At 39.4% G+C, this 23,340-nt stretch overlaps 1 protein-coding gene across 3 annotated transcripts in view; it reads right to left on the reverse strand.

Moving 5' to 3' along the window:
* The window catches only part of wasf1 (WASP family member 1), a 64,390-nt gene that overhangs the window by 19,080 nt on the left and 21,970 nt on the right, over positions 1 to 23,340 (reverse strand). For 2 of the 3 annotated variants that reach the window (XM_025898885.1, XM_005454677.4), the window contains exons 2-4: positions 15,229 to 15,383; positions 13,478 to 13,612; positions 3,198 to 3,351 (exon numbers count right to left, since the gene is read on the reverse strand). In XM_025898885.1, the coding sequence (XP_025754670.1) occupies positions 3,198 to 3,351; positions 13,478 to 13,612; positions 15,229 to 15,361 (422 nt within the window). In that variant the 5' untranslated portion in view covers positions 15,362 to 15,383. Of the gene's footprint in view, positions 1 to 3,197; positions 3,352 to 13,477; positions 13,613 to 15,228; positions 15,384 to 23,340 lie in introns of those variants that run through there. The other variant, XM_019346097.1, reaches the window with a different exon arrangement.

Raw genomic sequence — 23,340 nt, forward strand, 5'->3', positions numbered from 1 at the left:
ATGGTTTCGTTTATCATGTTCTTCTTCATTCTCTCCTCGCTAGCAAAGGCAAAGGCAAAGCTTTATTTAAGTATTATCACCTCTCACCTGTTCATTGACTACTATATTTTTTGAAAATGTGCGTCTAACACAAACCTGTATCATCACACTAATAGAGTAAGGTATCCACATATAGAGCCAAGCCCAAAGGTGACGTGAGGGTGAATTAGAATTGCGTAGCAGCTCATCTGGCTCAGTTTACAAGTCACTGCCCGTAAGACAGCAAATGTGACTCTGGCCTCGAGCACAGTTTGGATGAAGTCCCATTTGGGTAATCTCTGTGTCCAAGTTTCTTGTGAATTACGGAAGGATAGACAGACAAATGACAGATGCCTTGCCGTAGAATTAGCTGGTCCTTCATTCGGATGAGTTAAAACCCCCACATGTGAAAGTATGTGTCTGGATATTGATACAGACCCAGAGAAGAAATATGAGCTTCTGAAGGCTACTCAAGAGAGAGTATCCCCATGCTGAGATACCAAGTGAATGCTGAAAAGAGAACTCTTTTTTTTAACCTTTCAAACCTCGGGCAAAACCAGGAGCAGGAAGGGTGTCGGCTGAGGCTGTGTATCCAGATCGTTCGGTAGTCCTAACGTGAACCTGTGAGCACTTGCATTCACCCGCTGTTGCCCAAGCCTAGGGAGTCAATTATTTGGCAATGTCACAGATAAGAGCAGGAACACAGAACATGAAAAAGCGAGGCTTCAGAAGGCAAGAGTGGAAAGTTTAATGATATGCAACACAACAAAGGGAAGAAAATAGAATTCAACAATGGGATAAGGTAAGGATGAAGAGCAAGCTTCTGCGGTGTACACTGCAGGTACTCTTTGAGAGTTAAAGTAAATTATTATGCCTGCTATTTTTTTGTGTAGTTGAGGTGCATGTTTATGTTGTGTATGAGAAAGAGAAGCTCTTTTCAGGGTGGATCTGAGAAGTAACAGCATAAGGAAGTATCCTAGGGAGCCTCTTAGTGGAGAGAATATAAATACAGGAAAAAAAGGGGTGGGGGAGGAAGGACAAGAGGAGGAGGGAGAAATCTAACAGCAAAGCAAACTCAAAATATCCCAAAATATGGCCACATTTGAATTAATTAAACAGAAGAATGAAATCACAGACCATGACAATCCTAATCATTAGGCCAGTGCTGATGAACAACAAATAAATAAATAAATAAATGAAAGCAACTCCAGATGAAATCTGACGAGGGTGGAAACTAAAATTCAGCTCGATAAAGGCCATAAAATGTGCTGCATTTCAACCCCTTTTAACCCACCAATGACTTGTTGTGCTTGTATACACTGAAAAAAAAAAAAAAAAACTTCGATTTTAATTAACTGGAAATAAATACATGATTAAGTGATTACCAAAAATATAAAAACAATAAAGATCAGTAACACTCTTTAATAATTATTTCAATCATATATCTGCCACACTTACAAGGCAGTACCTTTAGCTGCTTCATAGTCTGGCACCCTTAGGAAGGGTCACTATTTTAAATAATGACCTTTATTCTCATCAAAAAACACTGGAAAGGAATTCCCAGTCAGTGTTGATCACCGATTCTACAACTTATGGTGACCCAATATTTTTAACCACACTTTTTTTTTGCCTTTTGTTTTAAACTTGTTGCATACTTGTAGATGCCAGTCTTTATCTCAAAGGAACACTAGTAGAGAAATTGTTCTCTATATAATGGCAATTACATCAAACATACTATTGGACCATGTGCCCAAAGCTACCCTATCACTTACTGGAAAGTTGAAATTATTTTTTCAAACATTAGCTGTTAACCTCTTAAAACAATAAATGAGAATTCGTTTTTCCCGCTAGCGTGACAGCAAAGCACTTAGTAAGCGAAGCAGAAACCTGTACCTGCCTCTCCCCCAGTCTAGGCCACATCAAGGCCCACGGGTTAAAAGCACAGCAGTGACGAGGTTTGTACACCTCAGCCTACCTCTCTCTTACAGTGCATGCATCTCTATAAGCACATCCACCAACAAAGAGATTATGTTTGCCTTTTAACCTTTCTTGCAGATGGTCCTGTCAGGGGGAAAGCATTAGACAGAAAAGGAAGGGAAAAAGGTGAGTGAAGAGTGAGGACAAGAAAAAAAAAGGAACAAGGTGAGAAGGTCATGAAATAGAAGAGAGGAAGTGCTGCCCAGCAGAACTTTTTATGGATTATTCATCTTTAAATGCCGCGCTGTTCTTGCTCTCTTCGCCCCCTACTTGTCCACAAGAGCCAAGAGAGATGCCTGGTGTCAAGGACTGACAAGCCTGCCAGTAATAATAAAAAAAAAAAGTGTCCTCCTGAGTTACACTTTAAAGGCAACCCAAAAAACAGTCCAGACACAAACCACACAAAATAACGTTTAACTATTTATCCATTCTAAATTTAAGTAAAACCGCCACCCACTTGAGATTACAGATATCTTAGTCGGGGTGCATTTTCTAATCGCTCTGTGTGATGGCTTACTGTGAGCATCAGTGTCTTGTTTAATGAAAGCTTTTATAATGGTAGGCACAACCGTAATACGAGTGAATGGGCCGAATGAAAGCTGTAATTGAGGACCATTTGGGTACTTTTTGTTGACGCGGTGGGGTGCAATCAGTCTCTTCTTGTGCCCATCAATAAAATACGAGCGTATTAATGTTTTCCGCTCTCCAGAGACAGAAAACAGGGGGTAAACTTCTATTAACGGGAAACATGCAATTGCTAGGAACAACCCCTTCTTTGGTAAACCATTTCCAGAATGCTAAATTAAACATTTATTATAATTGTAAAAAAATACAAATAAAAAAAATACTGGTGGTTGCCAGTCCCGCCTTTTAGACTCCTAGTAAACGCACCTGTGATATCAATTTGAAAATCTTAGTTGATATGTTTTTCAAGTCATCATATTTATAAGATTTTCAGAAAACTTGAGGTCAACATCACCGATATTCACATTTGTCTGAGATTTTTAGGAAATTTAAAAATCTTGAGTTAGCGTGTTCATAAAGTTGGGTGTCACACACTACCCGCTTGCCCACCTGGTGGGATGATGACAACACCCCATCAGTCTTTCATGACTGAGAAGTAAAAACCCCAATACAATAGAACCAGTTACAATGGTATGCAAAAAGGATCACAGAGTCAGTGAAACTGGCTGGATTCAGACCTGTAGGGTGTGAGGATGTTGAGCGGTGGGGGCTGCTCGCAGGTGTGGTACGTCTCCTGCAGTGGGACAGGCAGAGACGTGCGATCAAACAGCTGCTGGTCCTGAACAGTAGAACTCCTGAAGGCCTTCCTCATGGTGATGTCCTGAAGAGACACTGGGAAAGGAGGGACAGATGGAGAAAAGAGAAGAGAGGGGGAAGAAAACAGGTTCTTTGTGAAGCATCTGCTACATGTATGTTTGCTACCTCTGTGAAGGTAGAAGAAGGAGAGAAAGCATTTTAAGACCAACGCTTACTGCTGTTTGACTGTACCTGCCTAACAATGTTCAGAAAACACACACACACATCCCAACCAACAGGCTCTTTGTCTCTCTCATGTCATTGATGAACACAATAATTAGCATCTGGTTCCGTCTCCTCATTATCATCATCATCATCATCAATCTGACATCATCAATCAAACAGTCACAATCAACATTACAGCAGACTAAACCTATTATAAACCACTAATCGTCCTCCCTCAGGCTAACGCTACATTGCTGTCCTAACTGGTCGTCTTCAATTCCCTTAAAGTAAACAACCACATGATGAGCAAGATAAGCTAGGCTAGGCGAAGCTAAGGTCATCTCTCAGAAGCCATAGAAATGATTGCCCTTCTTTCATCCGGGAATAACTGACATTTTCAGAGGGCAAAAAAAAAAAAAAAAAAAAAAATAACAGAAGAAAATCAATTCTGTACAGACGAAGCTCAGAGAAAAACAGGCTGGAGAAAGCGCCAAAGGGAAGATGGGGGACACACACACAACTAGACCAATGCTAACCCTCAATCTGGTAAACAGAAAGTCTTGGAAAGAGATCTAGAACGTTGCAACTAGATCTGAATTATACATGAGGGAGTGACAAATGGATGCACTTTAATGGTGCCCAGAAGAAGCTCGGGAAAAAAAAGTCATGGCACGACAGACCAACAAACATGACAGAACGAACGTACAATCTAAAAAACACTGCAAGGAAATCACTTATAAACTTACAGTCATTTTACCATTGCCTCAGCAAAATGAGATAAAGCCCAGAAAGGGTCTACTAACACAATTCAATCTTCTACATTGCAGCAATGCAGCTGGATAATGACTTCCACAGACTGTCAGTGTTGTGACATACCAGCCACCTGAGGCACTGAAGTATCATTATGAACAAACACCATGAGGGAGCTGAGCTTTGGTGAGTAACACTCTGCAAGGGAGATAGGAGGCCATAGAATGCAAGAGGGAGATAATAAAACGACTTGGACACACCAGAGCCGGCATAATGGCAACAGGGGACAGACAGAGACGGAGAAAAGATGTACCAACAGTAAAACAAAGAGCAGCAGCTGACATAAAAGAACCATTCGTGAGAAATCCTGGCAAACAAATGGTGAAAAGAGAGGAAATTTGAAGAGAGAAAAGACATAAAACTAACATGGGAATGTGCGGCGAAAGAGAAGGGGGAGGTTGTATTAAAGAGAAAGAGACAGAGAGAGAGAAGATACATAAACACATCAAGTAGGATTTTAATAAGAAAAACAGAAAATATCCCACAGAAACCCAAGACCCAGAGAAGCACAGTAACCTGAGCAGAGCCCGAGGGTGGATTAAGCTTCAAAGACAGCACAAGGGAAAAGCTTTAACAGCCATTTATACTGGATACACACACACACACACACACACACACACACACACACGAGGGAAAATAAAACATACTGCAAACAGCATTTTGTCCCAAGTTAAACAGAAAAAGCTACGAGATGACACTGGGGTGGTTGATCTGTCTTCTGTGGCTTCCTGCTACAAAATCTTTGGAAAAACTACATGCATTTTAAATGTGCTGTGTACATGCATGCATATACACATAGCATTTGGAGCACCTGGGTGGGGGGGGATCCCGGAGCTCATGATCAACGTAACTGTCAGTTTTGTCTTATATCTCTAATACAGGTAGCTTTAAAGCAGCAGTCCCCAACCTTTTTTGCGCCACGGACCGGTTTATGCCCGACAATATTTTCACGGACCGGCCTTTAAGGTGTCGCGGATAAATACAACAAAATAAAACTAGTACCGAACCGAAAAAAAACAAGATTTATTCATAACTCACGTGAAAAGACCCAGGAAAACCGAGTTAACGATAAAAATGATAACAAAATAACGCTGAAAACCGATAAAAACGGTTGGGGACCGCTGCTTTAAAGTTTATCCATATAAATGAACCTTATCTCATGTACCTTACACATTCCCACTGACCTGGTGGCTTGCATTTAAAAAGATGCAACCTGATTAAACATTTAAATAATGATTTTGGTTTATTACAACCTTGTTCATAGTTTTGACAATAGTTTCTCATCTTTATGATAAAGTACTACACCAAATATGATGATTCAGCTGATTTAAACACCTATGTATCAGTTGAACATCGTGTTAGCCAGGCATTGGCTGATGAGATGAGTCTCTGAATTCAAAGTTTGGGTGTTCTTACATCACTTTTGTGGTGACGATGAGGAGCTGAGGTCGTATTTAAAAATTAACATCTTTCCTCATTTTTCCTGGCATGAAAGTGGGAATAAATGACAATACTAATGAAAAACTCCGAAATATTTTTATTGTCAGCAGTCAAATCAGGCCAGAAGTTCAGATCCCTATGCTACTGAAACCTTACAATGATACACAAACTCTTTGTTCATTTATCTGTGAACTCCTCCTACACAATGAGGAGTTAAGCATCCAAACTTGGGAAACAAGTACACCTTGTGCCCCTGAAGATACTCATCTATATCAGACATATGATGTCATCATGTTGCCTACCAACTACCTAACAATGGGCTAAAATGACCCATTTTTGGCAATTCCTAATCTATAACAACTTATAAGAGCATCACATCATTTTAATTTTAAGACAATAGCACCTTATTTATAACCACAAAACTTGAACGATACATTATGATATCATCATGTTCCCTAGCAACCACCTACCAAAGGCTCAAATGGCCCATTTATAGAGTTTATGCGCCTATAACACCTTAGAAAAAAACATTGCATCATTTCAGTTTCACAACAATAACATCGCATTTCTATCCATAAAACTTGAATTATGCATGGTATAGCATGACGCCATCAAGTTGCCTAGCAACCACCTAAGAACAGACTAAAAATCACAGACCAAACATGGGCATGTACTTGCTACTGAAATCTAGGAACAATGTAGCAATGTTAGACTTGATGATCAGCTGAAAAAAGCAATTTAATGAACACAACACTGAACACAACTGCAGTAGAATGAGTCAGAGCAGGAAGTCAGTATGTAATGGATGTTTATGATTTACAGACGTAACGGTTAACTTTAAAAAAAAAAAAATATGAGTATGTCTAACTTGTGGGGTTTTTTTTGTGTATATAATATTGTTGCCTGCCTGCTAGTATTAACTTGTTTGTAGCGATGCTGCAGTCATCAGCCTCCGCATATCTCCAGAGCTAGAAAAATAAGAACCCATGCTGAAAGAGAGATTAATCCTTTAAGATTTTAACTTGCGCTTGTGCCGGGGGTGTAATAATATACTTCAGTCGCTCCAAGATCAGACACACCACGGATGATAAGGGCAAAAAAAATCAAAGTCAGAGCTACAGTGGCATGACAATTTGACTGCCCACAGTGATCAGAGAAGAGAAATGCCAGGGATAATTGTAGGAGTAATGTTGAGATCTAAGAAATTAAAGTGCATTTTTCTCTAGTTGAAAAGAGAGAAGGTAAGGGATACAGACGTGGGAAGGGTTATGAACATTAAAGTGATATTTTATTCTTTTATACTTTAGCGATCCCTGTAAGGCATTTCATTTTTTGTACTACCCCTGTTCCACAGGAAGGTTAGGCTGAAAGTCAGGAAAGTGCACCATGAACTGATGCCAGTACTCCCACTCACTGCTTGTAAATGTACAGAAAAGACCCACAGAAAATACTCTTATAGCCACATAACAGCCTGTGAGGGCCAGGTACAAGCAGTGGTCAAAAGGTGAGTGCCAATTTGGCATTGTTGTATGTTGAGCAAGAGCACTGTGCCCTGCTGCCCCTGTGAATTAAGGGAAGTGCATGAGGCTGTCAGATGGTGTGACAAGTAGGTGCAAAAGCGACAAATAAGTGAGAGGCAGCGCACAGGTCTGTGCCAGGACTCATTTGATGCAGCGTGAGGTGCTATAAACCTCCACAAAGCAATACTAGAGCTTCAGTGCAGATTACTACACTAATCAATGCGGGCAGAGAAGCACAAGGCACACAAACACGCGTGCTCAGATGGATCTCTTAACATTAGCCTTTACATCCTAATTACAAAATGTCATTTATTCAGCTGAACTACCAATTAGATCCATTTAATGAAGACATTTAGCTAATGAGAAAAATGTGAGTGCATGTATAGGTGAATGAAAGTAAAGAGAGAGAGTGTGTGTGTGTGTGTGTGTGTGTGTGTGTGTGTGTGTGTGTGTGTGTGTGTGTGTGTGTGTGTGTGTGTGTGTGTGTGTGTGTATATATAAATTGATGAGTGGCCAAAATGCTCTCAAACCTTGAAAGAACTGTTTGAGGGTTAAGATTTGGTTTTAGGGTCTGTGTAGGAATTGGGATATGGGGTCCTTGCAGAGGCATAAGTAGAGTGTGTGTGTGTGTGTGTGTGTGTGTGCGCGTGTACGAGGTCAAGTAACACCAGGTGCAGCAGACTCTGATCTCAGGATGTGAAGCTTCTTATCAGCAAGCCAGTGCTGGAGAGTTTATCTCCATCCCTCATATCTGTCTCTTAAACAGATAGCATCTGTCTAAAACACTTCAACTAAAGAGAGGTGAGGAAGTTCTTGTCGCTCACACACCCCTCCCTTCAGCTCCCCTCCTAGTTTGATGAAAATTATGTTTTCCCTCTTTCTTCATTTCATCCCCCTATCTCATAGAGATGCAGTCCTACGCGCAGCAATACTAGATAAGAAAAGTCACAGGCCAAGCTGTCTTTTAGTATGCAGGCACGTCTCCCTCCGCTGTTGTACTTCAATGCAAATGTTGCCCTATATTTCCCCTTCTGCGCAGTTCTTCACACTCTTTCCTTTCCCTGATTCGGTTTTTGCTCCGTCTCTCCCCATAAGCTTGTTTATCGTTTGTCCTCTGTCTTTCATTTTGTCCTCTACTCAAATTTATCTAGAAGTTCTTCCACGTGCATAGAAAACTCTCATAAATGACAAGTGTTATGCACAGTTTTAGAGTAAACAGAGTGAGTCTTGTACTGCAGTGACACAGGCTGTTGCAGAAGAAGAACAAGGAAAAACAAATAAAAGACACACGAAGTGCATGCCAACCATCTGAAATTCGTACTGGGACATCGTGTTAGTATTCACAACTGCACTGTCAACTAGTGTGTACTAAGAAGAAAGTATAAACTGTTGGAGTCACCTTATCAGTTTGGGGTTGACTTCAGTAGGCTTTCATCACAGCTGCTTGCTAGTCATCACTCATAATGCTTTTGGGTGTGCAAATGCTCTTTCAGCATCTGCATAATCGTCTGAGTCTGCCTGAAGAAAAACTTTGTCACATGACCATGTCCCACTGGTTTCTACATAAATGGTGAGGCAGACCAGAAAAACCATCTAGTGCAAGAAATTGAATGCCTGGCAAATAAAAATATTTTATAATACAGTACTTTCTAAAAGGAACAACACAAAACCTAAACACAGACAAAATTATAGAAAAATTACTATAATGTTAAATTAAAATTAATTAAATTATACATTGTAATTATGTCCACTTTCATTGGATTATTACTTATTTTCTGTTTTGTTTTTTCCCCAGTGTATCAGCCCTCACTTTTCAGCTGCTGAGGGCTGCACTTTTGCTTCCCTGTAAGCCTTTACCAGGGCTTTTATTCAAATCATCCATCCCTTCACAGAACCATCCATCAATCCGCTTATCCAATTCAGGGTCACAATGAGACCATCTTAACTGTCGTGGCTGAGAGGCGGGATACACCCTGTCGCGGGGTTAACACAGAGAGACAAACAACAGCACATTCACATTTAGGTTCACCAATTCACCTAGCAAGCACATCTTTCAACTGTGGGAGAAACCTAGATTAGACAGAGAGCACCACATAAGCACCAAGACAACATGCAAACTCCACACCGAAAGGTCCCAGCCAGGGTGGATTAGACCCCAGGACCTTCTTGTTGTGAGCCAAGAAGTGCCACCATGGGGGATACATAAATATATGTATACATAACAAAAGAAGAGGACATAAATTAAAAAAAAATAAATAAAAAAAATTCAATCTGAACATTATTTCCCCTGCGATTCTCAGGTACTCTCATACTCTCAGGTACTCGGATACTATAGATCTGACCATTTGATACACTAAACAAATTTAAACAGATGCTTCCTCTTACTATGTCGGTCTTTCTAGTCACAATGGGAAATGGAGACGAAAAAAACAAAAAAACAAAAAAAACAACAGCAAATGGGAGCTTCGGAGAAAACAATTTAGCCTTTAAAAAAAAAAAATCCTTTTTGTAACGTTATGCTCTACCTTTATATACTCTGTACCCATGTAGTGCTTTGTAAAAGATAAGACGATAAAAATATGAGTAAAGATCAAAGGCGAGAACAAGAAAAGTGATGTAACAGAGAGAGAGGAGTCAGGGAAGGTTAACAAGCAACTGGAAAAAAAACTGAAGTAAAAGAGAGAAAAGCAAATACAAAACGATCAAAAAAATCATGTTAGAAAAGAAAACTGGTGATAGAGGAAATATAAACCATGTATAAAATAGGTACACAAGTAAACAGATGAGAAGTACTAATAGGGGAAGCGAGAAATGGAATAAGACGGCACATAAAGAAAAGTGCACAGGGACTTGGGGTGGCTTTGTGGCCTTCCATAATGGCCCGCAGCCAGTGCAATGATATAACGGGGCCATTAAATAGGGGATACAGGCCATTAGTTTGGCTGGCTACAGTGATAGGGGGAAGAGAGCCTGACAGCACACAAATAGCATCCATGCAAGATGGAGGAAGAGCAGAGATCAATCAGAGAGATGAGAGTGAGGAGGACAACAAAGACAGAGGGGTGCAGGGGGCAATGCAGACAGAGACGAAAAGGGGAGTGGCAACTGAGGTCTAAAGGGCAGAGTACCCTTTGAAAAGCCTGCAGGATGTGGGCAAGCTATGGGTGTGTGTGTGTGTGTATGAGACTTAACATAGTGTATATAAATTCATGTGATATAAAACTCTTTTGACCTTAACCACTGCACCAGCATTGGCACTGCATACATCACTATGGCCATTCCTTCATCCCACATTTCTCTGCAACCTTCAGCTGAACTTCTTTCAAGTCACCTCCTTTCCTTCACCCCTTTCCTTACGATTTATACTGCATGTCTTTAAGCGGCAAAGCTCATTTAGACCCCTACAAGCTCCTTATGTACATATACACAGAAACACTAGGATGTGTCTGCTCTTCACAAGTATTAATAAACTAACACTTGCCATCCTCTGTGCGCAAAAGGTTTAAATTTAGCCCTTGGGTGTAAAAATACCAATTATGATTCAGTGAAAGGTGCTAATCTAACAATACTCAAATATCTCATCTTATTTTAAGTACAGCTATAACACCATTAAGGTAACAGAAATGGAACCAAACCTTTAATTATAGAATAAATGGCCTGCATACAGGCACTTTTTTATTAAAGCGGCCATTCTCTTTCTATCAGGTGCAAATGATGTATATTGGCAGAAGTGGCAGAAGTGCTTATTATGATGTTATGCCTACCATAGTACACATTTATGGAGTGTTTCCCTGCATTATCACCAACCCTGACACCTCTGGTAAAGCTAATGTGAGATTTACACTTTTTAAACATACACTTTTTTTATTGTTTAAAACTCAAATCAAGAGTCTAAGAACTTGAACTCTTCAATGGTTCATTATTTAGACTATCCTGACCCGGGTGCCTGAGAATCCTCACAAACAATTCAAGATCTGAAAACTTTAATATGAATAACTCAGTATTTTACATTTATATAAAAACAAATCCTGTAATAATTACTGCAACATTGATTAAAAGTATCAGCACTGAACATGACCATAACTTAATCACAAACTACAGTATGCGTGCACTAAGTTCAGTAGCACCAATTGCTAACAGCTCATCAAAGGTTTTAAATTGTCTCACAGAAACTTGTTGTGGTTTTGTGGACAGCATCTGTAAAATATAAGTGCACTCCTCGCTCCTCTGCCTTGCTTGTGCCCCATCCTCCACCCTATCTTTATACCTTCACTGTCCTGATTTATGGTCCCATCCCTTTGTGCACTCATTCTCCTCTCCTTCACACCTCCTTCTCATGGCAACCACAAGGCGGACACACACACACACTCACCATATTACAAAGCAAGCTATATGCTTACTCTAAAAGCATACACTTGAACTGTGGTGTGTGTTTGACCATGAATGGGTAAAGAAAGAGGAAAGGGAGGTGGTAAATGCAGGGTTGTGTTTACAAAAAACCTAAAACCTTCGCACAACTGACCATCTTTCTGTTCGTCTCCTGTGCAGTCATAGCATACTAGCTTAGCTTGCCGTTTTATGACTTGATTTCACTAATCAGTTATTAACATATTAGGTGAGAACAGTAAGTGTGGGCTTTTTCATTCAAATACAACTTTCTTTTGGTAAAAAATGAATACTGAGGAGCTGAACTGAGTGGGAAATCTCTGTAACCTGCAGAGGAGGCCATTTCAACCTGGCCCAGAAAATTCTGCGGTACAGTCCTTTTACACACCACTGGTTTTTGCTGCAGTGTCCTGTAATATGCACCCATCCCTCTATCCTTCCATCTTTCTTACTCTCCACCCCTCCAGCTCTCCCCCACCACCACCACACACTTAAATTGCAGCTGAGCTGATTCTTATCCATTGTCTCTCAAGCCAATACTTTGAGCTAAAAGGGGATAAGTCAGGCTTGTATATGAGGGGAGATAAGACCATGGACCACATGCACACATGCAGACAGTGAATAAAGACAAAATCATAACCACATATTCATCTATTCAATCACAGTAACATCACATGAATAGGACCTAGTAATCTTTTACTTAAATGATACAAAGATTGACTTTGTTTTTTCTTGGGTATTTCCCAAAGTAAATCCATAGATGTGTATCTAAAATAATAAATATTTATAGTTCATTCTCTGCAGGCTAAGCCAGTGAACCTTCTGAGGAGTGTGTGTTAACACACACGTGTTTGCCCTCCAACCTCTGCACACAAACATGGTCTCACTTCCCAGCAAAGACCTGCACAACAGGCTTCTACAATTAGATCACTTGCAATTATCCAATCAGAACAGATACTATATGCGGACATGCTGAGGATAAAGGGTGCAGACAGGGAACTGGCTGTGAGGAGATGATGAAGGTAAAAGGTGGAAATGCTGTGGATATAAAGTGATTCGGTTAATGTCAAGGCATCATTGCACGAGTGGGAAAAGAAAGAGAACAAAGGGAAGATTGGAATGTGCAGTCTACCGTCTATCTGTGTTTAAAATAAAAAACCTATAATTCTGCACAAAAAAACGAAACAATTCATTGCCTTGTTTAACAAAAAAAAAAAAGTCTCTGCTTGCATTTACAGAAAAGTTATAAGGAGAGAGTACAACTGAGTGAGCATTTTACCGTCTCTGTCAGTGACAAGGAAGCAGTTAGAGTAGCATTGTGCAAAGCCGTAAACACACCGCTGGCCCACAGGAAATCGATATGGCGCCTTGGAGCGTGGTATTATACTGCTATGATTCTCTCCCCTTTTACTCTGCAATGCATTCCCCAATAGATACTCTATTGTGTCATCCTGCCTACCCTTTCTCAGGATAACCTAGATTACCTGACAGTCCCACAGATGATCACATTCCATTTTTGTTACTGCTAACAGAAGCTACAGTCTAACCACTGAATTTCTCCTCACATAAAAACTTTATTGGGTAAAGAAACATGCAGCCAATGTGAACCCCTGGTGCACTGTTTTTATTACAGGCCTGGGTTTTCACCACCGGGGGGGGGGGTTGGAAAATTTGTGTTTAATATTAGTGGAGGAGATTCAGTTTCATCATCCAACAGGCACATTTACACATACACAGAGCTGTCTTACAGACACACGAATCAAAGTAAGAGAGACAAAATTAGAAATTCCAAAAGAATGGGATGTGGTGTGTGAAACAGCTTGTGTGGGTACAACACTCACGTTCCTCCTCTTTGGGGTCCAGCTGTGTGACACTGATGGAGAGGCGGTCCACGCGCTCCTGCAGGGAGTTGACCCGGAAAGAAAAGGAGTGTGCTTCATTGAAGAGCTCTCCAAACAGGTCCTCTGCATATTTACCTAAGCACACAAAGAATTGAAAAACACTTCAGTAAGTATTGAAATGGACTGAGTAGCTTGATTAAATATATTTATTTTAAAGATATTAAGAGCTGCAGCAATAATTAGAAACATTTCTAACTGTAATAAATATATAATGTCTGCTAAATTCTTGAAAGCAGCCTCTCTATCTTGTCAGCATCATATAGTTGCTGCCAATTTGTCAGCTATACATCCATGATGCAAACCTCCCATTCCATCACATCCCAAAAGGTATTCAAACTGGTGGCTGTGGAGGTCATTTTTATGTAAAGCAAACTTCCTGTTACACTTAAGAAACCAGATGAGATGATTTAAACTTTGTGACATGGCTACTGAAAACAACTATTAGAAGATCAGCAACAATACTCAGGTAGGCTGTGGTGTTTAAATGTCAGTTTCCTGGAGTGTGTCTTCTGCATACCATGGCTATAATGAGTGTGTATTTGAGGTACTGTTGCTTTCCCTTTGGCTTAAAACAGTCACTGTCCTCTGATAGCCAGATAACTGCCGCTCACTGGCTAATTTCTCTTTTTTGGACCATTCTCCGTAAACCCTAGAGATGGCTGTGTGGGAAAATTGCAGTAGATCAGCAGTTTCTGAAATGCTCACACCAGCCCATCTGGCACCAAAAACAACACCACCTTTCGCTTAAATCATCTTTCTTACCCATTCTCTATTTTCCACTGAAGGCAATGGCTTGTTTTGGAATTTTAAAGAAAGATATGCAAATCTCCTGCAAAATTCAGTGGATTCCCTCTTTGTCTTTGTTCAACTGCTTTACCAGTTTCCATGGAATTTGGCACCATAGTTTTTGCATAGTTTTTGCGACAGATAGACAGACAGACGTCTTTCCCTTGCCTGAGCTGTGCAGTTAATGATAGTAGGGGAAACACTGGCTCACTGGTGAGGTGGAAAGCCATTGGGGATATAAAGGTGCTGCCTGACTGCTTTGAAAGAGACGTAAGCACTGATGTGTGATACCAAAATTTAATTTAAAAAAAAAAGAAAAAGAAAAAATGGTGTAGATTAAGCCTGAATGATAAAACTATTACTTTCTGCCAACATTTTCTTTATGATAATACATTTCAGCCAGGTTCACTCATACATCAGTGTACATCCCAGTTTCTGCCCTGCTAAATGTAGGCAGTGATTTTACATTATCACCCACCATTTATTTCATGCACTGAATTAATTTTTTAGCTTCTATAAAATGAAGTGGATTCATGCCATGGCCTATGAGTCATAAACATATGCTGCAATATGCCAAATGTTTTCTCAAACTTCCCAGCACGAATGAATTCATCACAAACTACGGCGACCAAAATATACTGCGAATGAGATGATTTACACTCAGGCATGTCCGTAGATTTTTAGAGCTTTCTAAAGAGTCAAGAATCAAAAACTGCACATAGTATTTAAACTAGAATTGTGTACAGTCTTAAAGTATAAAACAACCTCACTGCCAATATAAACAAATTTCATCAAAGTTATTATACTTAAAGGAAGCAAGTCTGTGTATGTATAGTGTGCCGTGTCTGTTTAAATTATGAAAGAACACGTGTGTGTCTGTACACGAGTGTCCTCAGGTTACTGACTGAGGCTGCTGAGCTGGCGGATGACGTTGGCCAAGGAGATGTTAGTCACACACTCCAGCTCGTTCTTGATGTTTCTTGGCAGCACCGTGTGGCACAGGTGCCTGGGCTCGATGGTGCGCTTCACCAGCGGCATCCTTCTGCTGAGAAACCGCTACCTGATAGAGGAAGGGGGGGCAGAAAAAAAAAGAAGACAAAACTTCAGTGAATGAATTCTTGTCATAAATCTACTTTTGCTATTTATTACACCTTCAAATAAAAGAGGTACAGAAAACACACGCTTCACTCACACCCCGACTGAGAGAACGAGAGAGATGGGCTGTAGGGTGAATATGAAAAAGGACACGTATAGAAATGGAAATAAATGTGGAAAAGGGTCTCAAGTAATAGAAAATGCAGAAAAATAGGACACAAGTAATGTTTTGACATTGCCAATAGCCATGTTGCCTCATCTGTTTCACTGACGTCCCGCTGTCTTGTTCTTTTCATCATGCATAGCCTGCATAACACACCTCAGCACTTTGTCTGCCCACTCAGCCATGCTAATGGCATTAAGGCTGCACTGAGAGCTGCTAAGGCCCACATCTCCTCCTGTCAAACTAACACAAAAAAGAGGGACAGCTGGGTAAAACCACAGAAGACAGCGATGATACACACCCACGACTACTCACTGTTGTGTCACCTAAAATACCCTTTCACCCCCAAAACTACACGAGAGGTGTTAAGCAGTACAAAGGTCTAAAGTGTAACACGTGGAGTATGCTTAAAGTTCACTCCATTTATCTTTGTTTGTCTTTGACTCATAACCTGCCGGTGAACAGGTTTTCTTCCACAAACGACCCCTCCCCTCCTGCTGCACCCAAACAACTCATTTCATTTCCCTATTAATACATTCACTATTAAAGCGCATGAGTGCATTCATTCACAGAAGTTTATATCTTTACAAACACAGACACTTCAATTAGGTGTTTGACTTTCTTTATATTTAATATAAACACTGCTGTGTAAAAGTCTTGATACACCCTACGTTTCTTTATATTTTGCTAGGAAAATTAGAAAAATTTGGTGCAACGATTTTCTCAAAAACACTGGGAAATACACTACATGAGGCAAAAAACAGACTTTGAAGAATTCTAAAAAGATTGAAAGCAAATATTTTTTTATGACCGCCTTTAGTCATCAGCACAGCCTGAACTCTCTTAGGCAAGCTTTGTCGTCATTTCTTTAAGTCATTTTCAGGAATAGCTCTCCAGGTTTCTTGAAGGACATTCAAAGCTCTTCTTTGGATTTTTGGCTGCTCTTTGTTTTGTTCTCTTTCAAGATGATCCCACACTGGTTAAGTAATGCTGAGGTTCAGGTTTTGGAGAAGCCAATCAATGACTGATCGTGTTCCATGTAATAAATGCAAGACCAGTAGCTAAACATAGTCATTCACTAGCATGACACAAATTGTCATATATAGGAATTATGAAAATAAGGAGGAAATAAGAACCAGCAACAGCAAGTAAAGAGGGCTAGACGCATGTCTCGCTTAGTGACCAATATGTGCAATTTCTTAAAGATCAAGTACTCCGATGAACCAGCGGACCAACTGACAGGTATGGACAGTAATTGACATGTGATGTTTCCAGTGCCCCAATATATTATTAGAAATGCTTCCATCACTGAGGAATAATCACAACTCTTGACCGTAACCATAGAAATGTAAGACCAGAATGTATCCTGGCTAAGGATGGTAAGAAGAGAGCAAGAAGGTCCACAAAAGACTGTGCTGAGGTGAGTCATTTAGGAAGCATCTTAAATGGGAGCATCAGTGTCCATAAAAGGAAAAAATGACAACATGTGCCTCTTTTATCTGTTGCTGAAATGGTTTGAAAGAAGAGTGGAAGTGACGTTAAAATGACACAAACCCAAACATGGTGCCAATCTCTGCCCAGCACTAAAATAACAAGAGGTCCTCTCCACTTCAGAGATCCTTTGAGTGTACACATACTCACCATCCTCTCCTCACTGGGAACAACTCTTGACACAATGGACACTTTTCAGAATCCAGATGTCTTCAGAATATCAAAACTACCTGCCAGCTGTTACCATGTAAAAATTAAACAAATGAGCCATAAAATAGCAATTAATTAATTAATTGCTAAGAGGCTCAGAAGTGTTGATAGGGCTAGGAAGATCATGCCTTTCTCCCGGCTTCTGGTCTCTGTGTTATGTAAAGCTGACCAGCTGCTGCTGGCAGCTTTGTAAAGACTATGAGTCCACTTTTCAAAATGTGAAACCCTTCATTTAATGTCCAAAACAGTAATATTTATCATCTTAATTTAGTCTTGAGTGTTGTGCTCCTTAAAAAAAAAAACTATATCTCTTATGTTGTTTTCATATAAGAAATCAATAAGACATTTATCCATCTATCTTTAATTAGTTTATGTGCAAAGTAAGTCACTTTAGATTTTGTATACTTAGCATATCAGAGAGGTTCAGTGAGAAAACGGGCAGACACACACGCACACACTTTGTAACATGTAGGTTTATTTGAAAAAGTTTTAGAAAGATAATGGTTTACAATGACCTGTGAATTCATAAAATTCACTGAGTTAAGTTAAATGAATCTGGGAAAAAAAAACAAAAAAAACAAATTCAATGAATTTAAGATACATACATACCTGGATTAAAAAAATAAAATAAAATAAAATAAAGCAATAGGACACCAACAGTCTTTGACTGACATTCCCAGAGCCCAAAACTCAACATTACTAATGTGTCGGATCTTCTTAAACAGCCAACATTTAAAGACGAGATCTGAATGTCTTTCAAGAAGCCTGGAGAACTATTCCTGAAGACGTCTTGAAAGAAATGACAACAAAACTTGCCTAAGAGAGTTCAGGCTGAAGAAGCTGAAGAACAGAGGTGGTCATATCAAATATTGACTTTCAAGCTTGCTCGAATAGTACAAATTCTGTTTTTCCCTTATATATTTTATTCCCTTGTAGTAATTTTCCTGGCACTAAAAAAAATAAAGAACAAATGAGGGTCTGCTCAAAACTAAAACAACTGTTAATTTACATTAAATAAATCAGAAAGGGCCAAGTGCCTATATGATTTTTTTTTTTTTTTAAACAGTGAATGTGTTGTCCTTTTAACAACCTTCCTTCTAACCAATCATAAGAGTTGTTTTTTAAGCTGACAGAGAATGGGTTTGTTTAAAGGGGCAATTAAAAGCAAACAGTGACAGAATATTAAGTTTCCAGACAGCAGCGAAATAAAGATGAGAAACAGAAGAAACAAACAATTTTAGGCAGAGGTGAGAGGCGTGCACAATCTCAATATTAGTACTTTTATTTTCATCTGCCTTTTTAAACACGTACGGCAAGGATGACAGATTTGATTTTGATTGTATCCAAAACAAAGCAGCATTAGATAAAACCACACAAGAAAAGCACAAAAAATAGATTTTAAGTGATAACACTGATCCTTCTTGGTGTGGGCATTTCAAATAGTAGACACTAACAGTTTTCTTTGGTCTCAAAAACAGATTTATGAATGATTGAAAAATACTCTGCTCAAAGATTTGGTCAAACTGAAGCAGTTACGAATTTCAGTGTTTCAAACTCACAAATAAAAATCAAAGTCAATGAAGAGATTCACTTCTCTTATCTAGCGTTAATCTTGTTTTCCAATAAACACAGACAGAAGGAGTGTTGATCTAGTACAGGCAGGCAAGGTTACTGCATTAACTTAATATAAGTTGGCACATCATTAGTAAGTAAACACAGTTAACTTCACATTGCCTTGCTTTTCAGTCAGTGTCTTGCCGCACTGCATGAGCTTGGATTGTGATGAATGACTGCAGCATACAGTACATACTGCCTGCCGACAGGATATGAAATAATTTAGGACTGCCGTCCATGATGGAGGAAGATATTCTCTACCCACACATGATTACTCACAAACTGCAAACACACACTTTCATTCTGCGTTTTTACACTTACGTTTCTGTATCATATGGTGGCATGATGATGTAAGTATATGACAGCATTGCTCCTGTTAGAATTTCTTCAGTCATATGCAATCTTGGTTGTGATCAAGAGATAAATTGGGAAAATATAAGAGAAGAAAAACAAAGAAGGGCTGACGGGACAAACTGCAGGGCACTAAGCTCAAACTTATTCACATTTAGAAAACTAACAGAACTATAAATATTGTCCTGAATGAGATAAGGGGTTTGATAATGTTTCGGTCACGCTAGAGTAAAAATTAGATGGCATCCTCCTTGTAACTAGGAAAAGTTGGTGGTTGCTTTGACATTGCATTGAAATTTCTGGACTGAAAGTAGTTGTGGCGACTAGCTGGTCACCCAGGGACTTTTGGTTGCAAGACAGCTGTACAGCTCGTCTGGGTTGGAGGCAAACTGTGTCCAAGCAATCATTTTCAATCAGATTGGTGAAGATTTGGAAATAAATGCATAATAATTTTTATATGACTGAGTCAGTCTATACTGATGAGCGCCACTCATCTGTTTTCAATAGGAAACTTGACTCAAATGGTTTCCTGTTGGTTCAATTCCTACAGAAAAGCAAAGCGCTGTAGTAACTGCATTACTATTTGCAGGGGAATATCTAAATTTCTGTTTCAGAGCTATGAGGTTGTAGATAGACACTGAATATAAGTAGTTAATGTCCATTTCTGTGAATGTTGATGGACTATTTAATTACACTTAATCGCAAGATTATCACAAACAGGCTGCATGTAATTGCCAACTTGACCTCATTCAATCACAAACTGATAGCAGACTGACTTCGTACTATTGCGGGTTCATTACAGTCTTGATTCACCAAACTCACTTTAAAGATAGCAACTGACTGCAAGTGATCGCAGACCTGGTACCCAGTTTTAAAAGCAATGAGATCACAATTTCATTACAGACTGTCACAGTAATTATGGTCATGCTGTGGCCTCCAAGCAGTTTTTCCAAGTGTGCCACAAAACTAACATTCAGATTAAATCAAGAACTCAAACATCTTTAAAGGCGATTATACTCTGGAGTATGGAGACACCTTGGACAGAAAATCATTCTTGTTATAGTTCTTCAAAGTCTGACTAAAGTTTGCCTGTAGGGTGCATGCATAGTTAGTGTAATGTAATGTAATGTAAAATCTCAGCATATGAATCAACCTGGATGTTTGCTCAGAGACTTGCACTGACTGACCAAATTTACGTCACCCAGGCCCAAGCAGAACCCATAAAAACTCCTGTGTTAATGACAAACCACCAAACGGGAGATTTATTGAAACAAAAAAAACAAAACCAAAACAAAGCAAAAAGTGCTCAACACCCTGTTAAATAAAGAATGCTCATCTTGAATGGTTAATCTTATGAAAATAATTGAAGCATTTTCAAATCCGACAGTCAACTGTGTGCATTTTGTGGGATAAAATATTGCTATAAGCATACGGATATATTTTGCTGTCATTCAAGCCCTGAGGAGATGATTGTCCTAAAACTGAAAGGCAAAATTGTAGGTTCAGCAGAAGAGATCATTTCTAATGAGAAAGTACAGTTCACATGACAGAAACATTATTGTGTATGCATTTTTCTGTCTCAGATTTGGTCTTTGTAATGTGTGGCATAAGCACAATGAGTTGCAAAATCTAAAATATTGTAATTATCTTAGATTTTGATTGATTCCCTTTTACGGCTAAGTATCAAAGTATCGAAATAGTTTTCACACAAGGCAATTAAAGGATCTCGAGTGAGTATTCTTAGATTTTTGACAGTGCTGCACAATAGCTGTTCAATGAAAGAAAAGTATGTAGATGACGAAACTGACAGCTAATATTAAGGAAATACTACACTGCTCCATTTTCTCTTTTATCTTGATTCTATCAGGAAAACACTGGATAGGTGTTTGAGAGAGTGCCACGGTCTCCCTATACTTTTTCTCTATTGTCTGCCTATCTTTCAGCTTTACTAACTGTAAAACAGTGGAAGCCCATCCCTGTTGTCTACTCAAGTATGAAATGATCAGGGATGGTTACTACACATATACGCACACAACAAATTAACATTCCTGTGATTTTACTTTTTCCCCCATCCCATCTACGGACTAGTCATTTCCTGTCAGCACACCCTTTGCCACTCTGCTACTACTTTTATGGCTCATTCATCTTGATGGGAGGGCGCGGGGGGTGCGTCCCGCTGTCACCTATCACCATAGCAACAGCTGCAGTGGGATGTCATCGGTCACTTTATAATATCTCACGTTAGACGGGGGGCAGGAAAAGGGAAGCGGAAGTGAATGGGTCAAGATCACAGTGACACTTCGCAACAACGATAGCACTTGATGAATAAATGCAATATGAGTGGGAGAACAAGCCGGAGATCAGGGATTGCTCATCCATTGTGTACAGGCACAAAGCGGGGTGAGGGACGGCACATGCCGGAGAGAGCGAGGGGCCTCCTCTGGTTCAGCTCGTTGCACCCGAACAATGCGTCCAACTAAAGGCTCTAATGAATCCTAATGGAGTATTTACTCACTCACACTGCAACACAATATAGCTCCCGACCCCTCAATGTGCAGCTAGTCAAGGACCTTTTATGTGGAGGGTTTTCAGAGCTGCCAGACCACACCATCAGATACACTATGAGATAAGAGTGGATAAAAATGTAACAGAAAACAAGATGATTTTTGTGTGTTTGTAAATTATACAAGGAATTTTAAATGAATACAAAGAAACCTCAGATAAGACAGAATTTGCATTTGTTTACAAAAAAAAAACAATAAAAATTCAGCGTTGATCCAATTTGCTGAGCCCTAGTTTGCCATTAGTAGCTGCATCAGAGTAGTTTGGGAAAAAAATAAATAAATATTAAAAAAATAAAAAATAAAAAAAAAAATAAAAAAAAAAATCACAAGATGACTAAAGGAAGCCGCGATAAGGAAGCCAGCCAGTGGTAAGGAAAGCAAATTGCCTGGGTCTCAAGAGAGATCTCATCATTAAGTGATGTAAAATTCATGGTCTGAACTCAGATTTTTCTGCTGGATCACCATGAAACAGAATCCAACACAAGGCACACACAGAGAGTCTGCATGCGCTCGCGCACTGATTCTAAATTTAACTTTTTTGAAATTTCCACACAAAATGCAATTTCCTATTTCATCCACAATCGTACTGACCTAAGTATGAAGAAAAGAGAAATATATGCATCCTTTTTGTTAAAAAGATTTTTTAACAGTTGATTTCTAGGATTAACAGTTTAACTGAACTAGTATGAACTTTGCTTGACGTTTTCTTGGGGGAAGGGGAGGGTCATTCTACTTTCGTTCAACTTAACACTTCCCTGTGACGTGATCAGCATCCTTGGAACTGTAGCTTGCAGTAACAGCATGGTATTGAGTAAAATCCAAGATATAATTAAAATCTGCGCACCGGATGAAATCTCTGCATTCCCAGTATGCTAATAAAAAACATCTTTCATCTGTACATTACACATAACACTTTTCCATTTCTGAAGCAACATAATTCAGTACTTCTTCAGACCATCCTATTTGTGTGCCATCACACTGAACGCACAGAAAAGATATTGCACTTGAGTTTGAGTTTTTCTACATGCTGACATCCTGTCACCTGTGGAGGTCAACAATTTAGCTAATGCATCTGGCGTTCTAAATCCAGCATAATAGTTATACCACTGGTACCATCTATAGGCGCACGACTATACATGGTGCCATCTAGTAGAAAGCATAGGTATTTTAAAAACAAAACAAAACTCTCATACTGTCAAACTGAACCAATCTGTTGGACTAAAGCAGATGAATCCTTTTCAAAAAAACATTAGCAATTTCCTGTGTACTGATGTTTCCGGGGAGGATCTTTGCCAGTTACTTTGCACTGGAAGTTGTTTCACTTTTTCTTACTCTATTTTTTGTCATTTGTTGTCATGTAGGACTATTTTATCAGGGATTTCTCATGCTCACTGCACAGATCTACTATTTCTGTGTCAGTGACATCTTACTTTTTGCATTGATCCACCACAGTTGCTGCAAATTAAAAATGACAAATTAGCAAGACAGAGTCTGCTGCTAGGCAACGGCCATAGTGACATGAGCATTCA

The sequence above is a fragment of the Oreochromis niloticus genome, linkage group LG15, assembly GCF_001858045.2.
Source record: "Oreochromis niloticus isolate F11D_XX linkage group LG15, O_niloticus_UMD_NMBU, whole genome shotgun sequence".
NCBI lineage: Eukaryota > Metazoa > Chordata > Actinopteri > Cichliformes > Cichlidae > Oreochromis > Oreochromis niloticus.